This window comes from Citrus clementina, unplaced genomic scaffold (assembly GCF_000493195.1).
Source record: "Citrus clementina cultivar Clemenules unplaced genomic scaffold, Citrus_clementina_v1.0 scaffold_7, whole genome shotgun sequence".
Classification (NCBI taxonomy): domain Eukaryota; kingdom Viridiplantae; phylum Streptophyta; class Magnoliopsida; order Sapindales; family Rutaceae; genus Citrus; species Citrus x clementina.
Genome location: NW_006262075.1, coordinates 3,337,587 through 3,350,771, shown reverse-complemented (window position 1 = coordinate 3,350,771; position 13,185 = coordinate 3,337,587). Strand labels below are relative to the sequence as shown.

Sequence of the window (13,185 nt, the reverse complement as noted above, 5' to 3'; positions counted from 1 at the left end):
ACGGCGGATCCCCCTCCTTGTCAGGTGTATATCGCCATCTTTCGTTTTTTTGGGGCTTGTATGTATCATTTACAACCTCCAATACATCCTTCGTGGTGTATGGTTTTTCGATTTGCCTCTGTTTGTTTCTTATACATTCAAAAGCTTCTAACACGATTTTTTTTTCCTACTGATTAATTTTGTTAACTCATCAAAAAGAAAAATCTTCGTTCAAATCCTTTTAAAAAAAATTATGGGGGTTGGTAAACAATTTCGAAGGATGTTTTACAAATCAAAATGAGTCTTTGATGAATTGCATGTTTTTGAAGGGTACGATTTAATATATTATAGATCCATATACGTTCATATTTATGCAAGGTGTTTTGCCTGAAAATTCTTTCAATATCTATGATTTAAAGTTTAAATCGTGGAGGTCACAGTGACTAAAGGACGTTGATATATATATATATATATTTTAATCTTTCAACTTTTAGATCTGAATTTTGGTGATTTATGTTCCACATAATCTCAAAAAATTCGTTTAGTTGAAATGATCTAACAAATTGTTGATGGTTTGAGTTAGATCTTTGTGATCAATCATCTTTCCTTCTTCTTATTGTAATTTTTGTTGAATTTTTACCGATACACTAGACATATATTTGTAAGCATTTTAATAAACCAAAAAAAAATTGTTAGTCAAATAGATCTATGTGACTAATTATTCAAAAAGCATATATAGTAGTCTTTTTTTTTTCTTGACATATATTTATTTCAACTGTCTATCATCTGGAGATTTTGTTTTTATTTTTTTGGTTTCTTATTGTGGATTATTGATCTACTTCTTATTTATTTTCGCTTATATTATTTGTGACTATCATTTCTTCATATGAAGGCTTTCAGTCGAAAGGATCTTTTATTGTTCATGATTTAGACTATATATTGGTGACTAAATTGCCAAGGTCGCCCATTTTAATTTGCTTCTGTTTTATTTTCCGTCTCTCATAACCTCTCAGTTGAAACTTTGGATTTATTCATTCATTTATTTTTTATTTTAACTCACCTCTTATCCCACCCGAACATGTACAATCCGACAAACCTAATCCCCTCCAGCATTAGCACGAGCAACCTAATCGCTAAAAACATATACACATTGAATTTTATTTTATTTTTCTGACTCCATTCTCATGTTTGATGATCGATGTTTCAATTATTATAATTTTATTTTTTTAAAATTGAAGAAGCATTACTCTTCTAGGCTAACTTTTTGAGAGCAGTCATGAGGAAATTTTTTCTTTTTTGAATATTCACGGGGATGTTAATCTTTTCCTTTTCGATCTTATTTTTTTACATTAAAAAATAATTTTTATTTCATGATTAGTTTTATAATATTTTTGTTTTCCCCGACGTTTGAAATGTCTAACCTAGCATCAATTGGCATTCGTACACGCATATAACCCTACAATGCCAATGCCAATGCCAAATGAACTTTTGTAGTTATTATTATTATTATTATTATTATTATTAATTTCTATTTCTTTTTTTTAGGTAAACCTCGCTAGGACCAAAAAAGCATAATTATTGAAATAATTATCTATATATGTATTAGTTAGTAATCATGTGTTTCAATTTTTTTCTTTTATTTTTGGATATGTTTTGGCTGTGTACGAACAACTGTTGAGAAGATGACATTTAATTTTTACATGGTTAGATTAATGTTATATCACTTGCCACTTTTTTTTAAACTTTTTCAATCTATAAATATTGCATGTCATTTCATTTTAATTAAAATTTTGAGATAAAATTTGAGATATGTAGAATTATTCTTATATGATATTTAGGCTGTTGTTTATATTAAATATTGGTTGTTGCTTCATATCGTTATGATACATGCAATCTTATTGATTTAGCAAACACTTTCATATATCAATTTAGATTTCCGTTTCAGATTTAGTTTGAAGTTTTAATTATTACTACTTGGTTTCTACATCAACTTCAGAAATGAAATGAAAAGAAAATAATTTGTTGGGAAAGACTTATCTATGATTCATTATTGTTGTTGCGGATTAAAGTTTTGGAATGTGCTGTTGTGTATTATTAGAGACTATAGGTTATCTTTTAGCAATATCTCATGCAAAAGTCATTAAATTAAATGAAACACATGGAAGAAAGTAATATCACAGTTCATATGTTTGATTTCACCCGCCGTCAGGTCCTTCTTCTCTTGGATTTAGGGAATTAAGTCATCAGCCTCTGAAAACTCTAGAAAAGGATGCAAGGCCAGGGGGACAGGGACGCTCCTTCCAATTCCTTGATTAACATCAACCCAGACCAGCAGCGTCAAATGGACTTCTTCCGTGATTGGCTGAACCAGGGAAATCCTCATTCGCTCATTGGCCAGATGAGGGAATCTGGCATCGATAGCGAAAATCATAGGAGGGCTTTTACGGAGCTAATGAATCAGGTTGACGCAGAGCTCACTGCAAGGGGGATAGGGTTTCAGCGAAAGCACCCTGGGACTGGTCGAGTCGAAAACGAGTCATTGATGGTGCAACAAGCAAACGTTTCTGCTGCTCAACATACTAGTAGCATTGACTTGAATGCAACGCGAGAGCAGCGGCAGGAAATTGGAGGAGGCCAAACCCTAAGTACCCCTGCTAAACCAGATGGACCAGTGGCAACTGCTGATCAAAATATTCTACCTGCAGCTGGCGCCGATTCCTCTAAGCCAATGTTGATCTCTTCTGGAGGAGGAAATCCACTGAAAGCAGTTGGTGATACTAGCGGACAGGGACATGGAAAGGGTGGTGCTTCTTCATCTAATAATAATCGCCCATCCTTTAAAAGAAGAGCCCCTGGAGATGCTCCCAGGCAACTGCTATTGGGTGAGAGTTCAAGCTCTGTTCAACAAGAACAGGCCAGAGAATCTGAACAAGACGATGTTGTCGCGGCCCCCCAAGAAATTGGCGGTACTGTTGCCTTGAATAATGAGATAACAGGAGTTGGGATGCTGGGAGCTGCTAATAGTTCTGCCATGAATGGAACTCAAAATGTGGTAGCTGCAGGAATAACAGTTCTTGAAGCTGGTATTGGTGGCGCCCCCACCGTCAATCAACATCACCCTTCAAGTGTAGCAGCTGCCAACAGACTTGGAGGTAGTTCTGTCATGAACCAGAACCAAATTTCAAATGAAGCAAGGAATGGAGCAGCAGCAGCAGCACCTCCTGGCTTTATTAATAATAATAATCAAGCTTCAATTCGGGCAAGACAAACAGAAATCTTCGAGAGAAACATTCGTGTTAGAAGAAATCCAAATCTTCAGGATTTTACTCCTGCAGCTAGGGCGTTGACTCAGTCGTCTCCAAGTCAAACAGCTATGTTCTACCCATTTGATCACTTTTTGAATTCGCTCCCTCAACCACAATTTCACCCAACTCCAGCACCTCAGTTTGTGCGAGAGCCGGAGCCCTTTCAGACTCAACAGGTTCAGGGCATTACCATGCCATCTGGATCTCCTAGTTCTTCTGCATATACTCCTCAGCTTCAACCGAGAAACGTAATGTTTCGTGCTGCTCAGTTTGAGCCCGGAAGTTCATCTCACATGGCAGCAAATATGAATTTGGCCAATGGGAATCCAAACGTTCCTGGAAATGCTGCTGCTGCCGCCACTCAGGATGGCTCTAACTCAAGGATATCCGCTGTGCCCTTCTGGTATCCGAGGCAAGCGATCAATTATTCAAACAGAATGCTAGAGGTTTTAAGACGCGCAGAGTCCCGGGGGCTGCAGGGTGATTACCGCCCACTACACGCGGCCGATGCCGCCAGAGAAATGGATAACTCAAGCAGAGGTGGCAATATGAGGCTACAACCTCGAAGGCCAGGATTCGTGCCGAGTGATGAAAGACGGGATGGTGATCACCCCGGGAGTAGCATACCGCTGGCATTTGAGGTATATATGCTAAATTATATATGAATTTATCAGTCAAAATTATTATTAATTTGTACCATCTATTAGTTTTCCTTTTTGTCTGAAATTTGCCTATTTTTGAACAACAGGCTCATAATATATTGGCACGCGTGCGTATGACTGGTAGCTTAGGGTTGGAGGTGAGGTCCTATTCTTATATATTTAAATTTGATCTTTTTTTTTAATTAATAGGATCATATTACCCCCCCCCCCCCCACCCAAAAAAAAAAGGTTCACGTTGTAGACATACTTATTAATTTTTTTGCTGATGGTGGCGTGTAGAATTTTATGGTGAACCGTTCAGTGTTTCTTGGTCCGTTTGAGGAGGAGGACGAGGAGGATGAACTTGAAGATATGCGTCTTGATATAGATGACATGACTTATGAGGTAACGCCGCAAAGTCCATTTCTTAATTAATTTCCTTTCTACAGGTTTTTTTTTTTTGCGTAGAAGAGCAGTTCTAAAAAAAATGGGTGTGCATGCATGGATACATATAGGAACTGCTCGCCCTCGGTGACGAAATAGGACCTGTCTGCACTGGTTTAAGGGAGGAAGCTATTTTGGCAAACCTGACGGTCCAAAGATATGGGTCAGAGTCCCCTACTAATAATGGTTCATGCTGTATCTGTCAGGTAAAAAGGGCCAGAATTAATTTACCCTACAAACGCTTGTGTAATGACGATGGCTGTGATTTTTCTCGGTGAGTGTGAGGAGTTTGTAATAAATTGGTTTCAATTTCCAGGAGAAATATGCTGATGGAGAAAATCTGGGAAAGCTGGATTGTGGGCATGACTTTCACCCCAATTGCATCAAACAATGGCTCGTGCGGAAGAATCAATGCCCCATCTGCAAAATGACAGGCTTGGCTCGCATACACTGAGAGCGCTAAGATCCCAATAAAGGGCTCCTTTCAGAAACCAGACATCTTCTAATTCTAGCGGAGTTCTAGTATCTTTAGTTTGCTAAGATCCCAATAAAGGGCTCCTTTCAGAAACCAGACATGTTCTACTTCTGGCGGAGTTCTAGTATCTTTATTTTCCAGTGTCGTCCGTTGAGATGCCTTGGTGCATTTGCGGATTAAAACCGTTTATTTAAAAGGCTGTTTTGACAGAAACCTTGTTACAATAAGATTTTATTTTATCTTTTTTCTACAGTAATGTTGTTTGCACAGTGACATAATAGCCATTTTATGATCTTATTATCAGACGTCTTCCTTTCCAAAAAAAAAAAAAAAGTATAAATGTTGAAATACTAAAAGTTGTATCTTAATTTTAAAAACTTTAAAAAAAAATAGTAAATAACTCCTTTAATCTATATATTTTTCACTTAAATGTCTATGTAATCCATATATTGTAAAAAATATCTCAAGACACTTTGCTCTTAAGTATGTTACATTGCTGTCCTTATTTTTCTTAGCTTCACAATAATATCCTTACTACAATATTCTTAACTTTAAATTTATTTATCTATTGAAAAAGTTAATTAGTAAATTAATTAATAATTTAATTAGTAAATTAATCAATAATTATTTATTAGCAAATTACTAATAAATATCATTCTAAAAGAACACGTATTTTATGTGCCGTTTCAATAATCTTGCTAATTATTATTTATAATTAATTAATACCAGCCAACTTTAAACAAGAATTAGTACATTTACGACAATCTTGCTCAAAATAATGTGCAAGCAAATTAATTTAAAAAATTAATTCTAAAAGTAAAATAATGATAAAAATTTTTAAACTAATTTTTATTTTACTTTTAAAGATGATTTCATAATTACCATTTTTTTTCTTTTGTTAATATTCCAAGAATTTGTTGCAAAAGTATTACTGTAAAAATAAAGAAAAGTAAATGTAGGATTGTAACATATTTAATAATGAGGGTGTCTTTAGGTTTTTTTAAAAAAATATAGGGACTAGACGAGAACTTAAGTCAAAATATAGGGACAAAATAAGTATTAAAAATAATGAGGTCATTTGCACTCTAAAAATTATTTTGAATACTTATATATTCATAAAATTATTTATTACCAAAATATCTTAAAAGTAAATTACTATTAAGGGTTGTATATTATACACAAATATAACATTATTAATTTGAACACTTAGTTAATGCACCCCATCTAACATCTAATTTCTTATCATCAAACCCTAAGACACGGAGATGACTAATTTTACCTTGTCACACCTTGCAAATTGGAGGTACTCCTCCTTGTAATGAGCTAGCTACTGCATTAGCTGATCATGCTCTTGGTGCATTTGTCAGATTTTTTGGTTTGGGAGAAAAAATTTCATGTCATGTATTTGAATTATGTCCTTTCATTATTAGAGTTCTAATGCAATTCAATTGCTATCGAAAAAAGAAAAATAGTTGAAAATTGAAATTGCTATCCAATGAAAGAAACCAAATAATAATAATAATAATAATAATAATAATAATAATAATAATAATAATAATAATAATAATAATAATAATAATAACAACAACAACAACAACAACAACAACAACAACAACAACAACAAACCAAAGTATAATTAATAATAGAATTTATTAAAGACAACAACAATAAACATAGAAAATAAGATGATTCGTTTTCTTTTATAGTATTTTTATACTTGATTTTCTAATAAAATAAAGTTTCATACAAGAAATGGGAGTTTAGAGTTATTTTTTGAGTGAGTAACAATTTTTATGTATGTAGAATAGCTAAATATAATTAATTTAAAAGATTTAATTGAGGATGTTTTTGGTTTTTTAAAGAGTGTCTAAAAGTAAGTAATATCTAATGTTTTAAATTTAGTAGATGAGTGTAAAAAATAATAGAGTGTTTAAAGTATTTTTAAAATACAAATAACTCTTTTAAAAATTATGAGTTAAACGGGCATAAATTTCTTTCTTAAAAAAAAATTATTAGAAAAAAATTAACGAAGTCTCATCTGCTGATACAAATCTATAAACAAGTAAGCAACAAGTTAGATGACTTTTTTTCCCATAGAATAAAATTAAGCTACATGCAAAAATGTTAAGATAAGACGCATCACACATGGGTGCAAAGATAAATGACATCGAAGAAAGTTTTTTATCTGAAGAAATAAACTCTGAAATAGAGATTTAAAAAAAAAACACTCTGAAGTTGAGGAGACAAGTGAAACTATGAAAGATATTGACGAGATATACAATCTTTTGTACAATTATAAACACCATTCATGAGATCTCCGGATCAACTTAGAAACTAATTGTTTACTAATTTGCCTGACCATCTTGAAAACTTTCATTCTTTACCTTAACTTTCAATTATAAATTCAGTAACTATTAGAAATTTAGAGCTACAAACTTTTATTAATGTGGATAACTTTATTGGTTTTTTAGTTAAATAATTATATTAGTTGAATAAAAACACACATATAATTTATTATATTTATATATTATAATCATAAGTCTAATAATAGCTAGTCTAGATAAATTTTATCATGGTAGAATCAAAATATATCAGCTCCGCTCTTATTAATATTATAGGGATATATAGATAGAGTAATAATCTAATAGACGACGTTGTTCACTTTATGGTGAGCGATAATGTCATATAATTCTATTTGATTAATGTATGACTCCAACACTATTCACAAAGAATCACAAAATTCTATCATTTATCTAAATGTTCACTAAATCATCTTCCAATATAAATTATGAGAGGACAAAAACCTGTGTAACCAGCGCATTTCATATAACCCATCCAATTTGTTGTGGATTATGCTAGGTTGAAAATTTTTAACTCAACCCACCAGGCCTACGCCATTATATTTTGTATATATATTTTAATACATAATAATAGTAACTTGTTTATAAACTATGGATTTTATGTGTTAGTTTTATATTTTGGACTAGGAATTATAAATTCTCATGAATGTTTATTATTTGTGTTATATTTTTAGTTGTTTCAATAAATTAATTATTTAAGTTGTATGTGGGGTTGGGTGCCAACCGACCCGTGCATGTCCCTAATTATAAATAAATATATACACACACTATATTTATGATCTTATGGTGAGTTATCTAGTCCTATTTAATTATATAATTGGGAGAAAAATTTTGTATCTTTTCAACACGTGTCATTAAATTACCATAAAAACAAAAACCCAGTAGTTAAAAAGGCTAAGGCTATGTTACATTTTATTCAACGTACATCACATACAAAAGTTACAACCAACAACCTGAAATAATTGCAACTAAACAACACTTGAACATTATTAACACTATTAATTTATTAATAATACAAATATTATTTCACTTGTTTTCACTTAAAATATAATACAATTTTAAATTTACATATATAATTTTATTATTATAAAAGTACTGTTTATTTACTTCTCATTAAACTTAAATTAATATCTAAACTTTTGGTCAATTTTATGATCTTTCACTTAATTTAACGTTAAAATTATACATACGTTACATTTAAGTTCAATCTTATACTAAATCAAACAGGAGAGATCACTAAATTATCGTCTCATTCTATTATGTTATAACTAATTGAGCTTACCAAATATGTCCACGTGACAAAGCTTTCTAATCGAGCGCACAAAATATGTGCATGTAATAGAGCATGACCCATTAATAATATTTTTACGTCAGATCAATTTACACGAAGTTATTATTATTATTATTTTAACTCAATTAATACACAGATTACAGAGCCGATTATCCACACTACACAAGTGATGCGCGCCAAGAGCCAAAAGAAGATTCCATTAAGCTAATTAAGCTATTATTGTGTTTACCAGAGAGTATGTCCTCTACAATTTCACACCGTGCGATTTCCCTCGTAATCCACACTTTATAAATATCCTGCACAAGATACACTAATAATTACGCGCCACGTTCATCCAAAGACCTTTGGGAACAAATGGATTTCACTAAATTTCAAGATTCACCAATCAAATCCACCCTACTCAAATTTGACTATCCAACAAATCTGAACCGCCCGATCGTACATAGGATGATGAAAGATGCGTACATCCCGATACTCCATTTATCCTATCCCCTTGACACGTCGACATCAGTACCGTGTGGATCCTACAAAGAAATCGAAGATCAAACCATCATAAGCCTCAAAGTAGTCTTCATATCATGATTTTCACGCCCTGTCCAGTCGCTAATCCGATCCTTTTGCCGTTCGATGATGGCGACCGAGAAAACACAGTGGTCCCGCACGTAGGGTAGACTTGGGATCGATACTAGATCTTTATTTAGCCAAAAGAAATTCGACACGTATGGGTAGTGGTGGAGAAATGCTGGCAAAAGATATTGATAAATATGTTGTCAACATTATTTGTGTCTGCTTTAGATGACGTAAGTTTGGACCAGCGGTGATAAGGGTGGGTAGAGAGTGGTCTGATCCTCTGACCAGTTTAATGGATGTTTTGATTAATTTGACTAAATTACTTTTTCGAAGCTTATCAATTTAATTTACTTGCGTTCAAAAGAATTGAGGTACATCTCTTAGTCCTATATAAAAAAAAGCAACGCAAATTTCAAATACCCTCGGCTATTTGAGGAAAACTAGTCAAAAGTTTTTTTTTTTTTTTTTAAATATCAATCCAATGATTATGGCCCATAGTCTACAGTAGACATTAATCATCTACTCTTATTTATAAGGGGAGAATTGGTCAACTAACTACATAATTAATTAAGGGGTTCTTAGTGGATTAGTAAAAGTTAATTTAATTATCTACTAAAAAAATTAAGCTAATATTACATAAGTGATTAATATTATTAATATTAAGGACAATTTTAGTTTTATTAAGGTCTCGCATGTAAAATATGGATAATCCACGAATTTGAAAATTACTAAGATAAGAGACAGTATTTAACCATTGAAATACAAGACCTGCATTTTGATGCATGATATATTTGATTAGCACTTCACAGAAAACTTAACCTATCAAGAATTCAATAATTCAATAATATTAGTGTGAAAGATGAATTTTAACCATCGTAATAAAGTAGGAAATATTAATTTATGATATCATTGCCACAGAAAAGAAATGAATATCCGATTTTAAAGAAGAAAAATCGATACCCAAAATATTAATTACTGGTTATATTGTAGTGCTATTGTTTCCAATGTAGTTCAAGAAGATAGCGGCAAGTAGCAAGTAGTTTCTCCATTTGAACAAACCAAAAGCCTGGACGATAGCTGCTTAACCCATGCCAGGTTCCCTTTCTATGTCTCCAAAGCAGAACTGAACTCAAGTGGAGACTCCGACGTTGAATTTGGTGAAATTCATGCAACAACTCCATTTGAACGGCAATATAAAATGTAGATTTTTTTAAAGAAATTTATTTCTTGCATCGGTGATTAAAACAGGTTAACTAATGAAGTCTATGAGTGGTCCTAATTTTCAACCATTTTCTTTTTACTTTCTTTTGTGTCAGAATCTATATATGCGCAGTGTGTGTTCAGTCGGAGTAAAATCAGCTGAAAACTGAGCAAAATAATCAAATACGTCGTACGATAAAGCACGTCTGGGTCAAAACCTAATGAAGTTAAAGCAACTTTTACAGAGTCTTTCTGGCTTGAAGTAAAGAATTTTCAGAAGTAATCAGTTTAAAACTGACCAGGGTCTTTAACAAGCTTAGTTCCTTTAACGGTGATTTATTTCGTTTTCAACTTTATTAATTATTACCCTATAAAGGCTCCGGCAAGAAACGCTCCCGGCTTCTCCTCCCAAGAAAGTCAGAAATTAGATGGAACGTCTTAATTTATCTTCAAAAAAGAATTTTAAAAAAAATGGAATAGAGGAAACATACTTTCCATTTTTTGTTCTGATACTGCAATCATAGCAGCTCATACAGCTGGTGGCAATAACCAGCTGAAACATGACGTCATTTTAGAGGAGTGTTATGTAAAACAAATTGGAAAAATGCTTTGACCTCGATGTAAAAAAATGGAAAAAAATGAATGATCTGATTCTCTTTTACTGTATGGTCAGTTTTCACAAATGAGGTTTGATGGCTCACTGCGACACACGCAAGGACGTAATGATTTTTCGAGAGAGTATTATTTCAACGATCCAATCAATGGCGTCAGCCGAGTTTCTGTAATCTGCATGTAACCTTGCATTGCAGCTGCATAATTTCATCTAAGACCGTTACAAGACTTTATTATATATATTTGATATCTCAAGCCCGAGTTATATTGACGGCCTGATTTATATGAGGTCAGATATCACGTACTCTAAGTAGAGCTGACAAAATTTGACATGATCTGATTATTTGATACCAATATGACACCAATAAATAGATATAGGTCGTCGAATTTAACACGATTATTAAATAGATTGGGTATGGGTCGTCGAATTTAACACGATTATTAAATGGGTTGGGTCCGGGTCAACACGATTTTTTTCCGTATCGGGTTAGGGTTAAAATTCTTGACCTATTTACCCGATCAATGGACCCGATTATATTTTTTATTTTAAAATAATTTACAGATTCTTGTTATCAAAACTCAAATATTAGGATTTTTTTTATTCTTTAAAAGGATGAATATAGACACAATATTTTATTTATAAAATTTTAAATACATTTAGAGCTTTAATAGTGTAAATGTATAAAATATTGGTAGACATGTATATTTTATAATATTGATATATAATATTATTTACATATATATAATTAAAACCTCAATAGTGTATGTAATATTTTAGTAGATATGTATATTTTATAATATTGATAAATTATGTATGGATGTATGTATGTATGTGCATACATATGTATGACAAAGTGTAAATATTTGATGTAATTTTTGTTTAATATATAGATATTAAGCGGGTTATTGGGTAACTTAATTATTTTTTCGTGTCGGGTTTGAGTCTCAATATTTTGACACGATTATTAAATGGATCAGGTTTAGGTCGACCTAAATTTGACACGATACGAAGCTGACACGACACGAACACAACTCGATGACCCATTTTGCCAGCTCTAACTCTAAGATGTTATTGATTGTTATGATTTTTATTTCTTATAAATAACTTTAGTCAAATTCTCAATTTCAAATTTATTCTAAAAATAAAAAATATCAATTAATTTTCAAAATAAAGAATAGAAATAATCAATAACCTCTTTTGTCTTCTCCAAAAAAAAAAAAATCCAGTAAGTTTATACTTTTCCAGATGATCGATATTCTGTGATCCATGAATCATATGCAACTATTTGTGTATCATATGAAAATATGTAACACGACACGTTTTATATCACTATCTCACGTCTTTATATGATGACGTACATGGTTGAATATATGCCCGCCCCCACTTGTCATTTTATTTTAGCCTTTTTGTGTAATACGGATTTTATGATCAGCTCATTCTAAATGAAGATAAAGATAATATTTTTTTTTAATGGACCAAATGCATAACCTCAAAATTAATTATTCGGGGTTGAATAAAATTGCAAGCGCAGGTGACGTGGAGCCGTGGGAGAAATTATAGAATATATCATAGATACTACGTTAGTTATACATAAATAAATGATGTTGAGTTGCGAGAGAAATTATAAAATATATAAAAAATACTACGTTAATTATATAATAAATAAATAAATAATATTATGAGATATGTGTATTTAATTTATAAAATTACTATGTAAATAATAATTATATTAAATTTAATTATATATACTGAATAATTTTTTTATTTTAACCACAAAATATTTTAAAAAAGACTCTAATTATAAGATATATTTTTTAATTCGTACTCCAACTCAGACCGAATAGATGTTAAACTACAGATATTATAGAATTTCTCGATCTGCGGATGGGTGGTACGGATTCCGGAGCAGAGAATTAAAAAAAAAATTGTTAATTTAATAACGGTGTTACCCTGTTATACACATAACACATGTATTGCTTCTATTACTGTTGAAGTGTGGCTCACATGCATCGGTAGAGTGAGTGGAATTCACCTGACACAACAGAACCAAACTTTGTTATCAGACTTTCAACCGTCAGTTTAAGCACTGAATTGTCCAATCATTTGACGGCACAAAACTTGCTTAGACCGCGAAACACATTGTTTAAAATTGTTGCGCCCACTCGCGTGAACAGAGCGTGGAAGAACGGTCAAATGTTTACGTATATTGTTTTAAGGTTAATTTAAACCCCCGCCTGCAGTTCGCAGCAGTGCGTGTCAAAGTTTCGGCACTGTTAATGATATTTATATATATTGATGAGCAGCCAA

The 13,185-nt window shown here is 32.2% G+C and overlaps 1 protein-coding gene across 1 annotated transcript; it reads left to right on the top strand.

Moving 5' to 3' along the window:
* Positions 1 to 2,248: 2,248 nt before the first annotated feature.
* Positions 2,249 to 4,823, top strand: LOC112096755 (E3 ubiquitin-protein ligase MBR2-like). The gene is made up of 5 exons (XM_024180416.1): positions 2,249 to 3,925; positions 4,033 to 4,083; positions 4,226 to 4,330; positions 4,441 to 4,575; positions 4,686 to 4,823. Exons 1-5 carry the CDS (start codon positions 2,249 to 2,251, stop codon positions 4,821 to 4,823), a joined length of 2,106 nt encoding a protein of 701 aa, XP_024036184.1.
* Positions 4,824 to 13,185: the final 8,362 nt, after the last annotated feature.

Coding starts and splice junctions, on each gene's coding strand:
- LOC112096755 (XM_024180416.1), top strand. CDS start 2,249: ATGCAAGGCCAGGGGGACAGGGACGCTCCTTCCAATTCCTTGATTAAC. Junction 4,331..4,440: donor TAGATGACATGACTTATGAG/GTAACGCCGCAA, acceptor GGATACATATAG/GAACTGCTCGCCCTCGGTGA. Junction 4,576..4,685: donor GTTCATGCTGTATCTGTCAG/GTAAAAAGGGCC, acceptor TTCAATTTCCAG/GAGAAATATGCTGATGGAGA.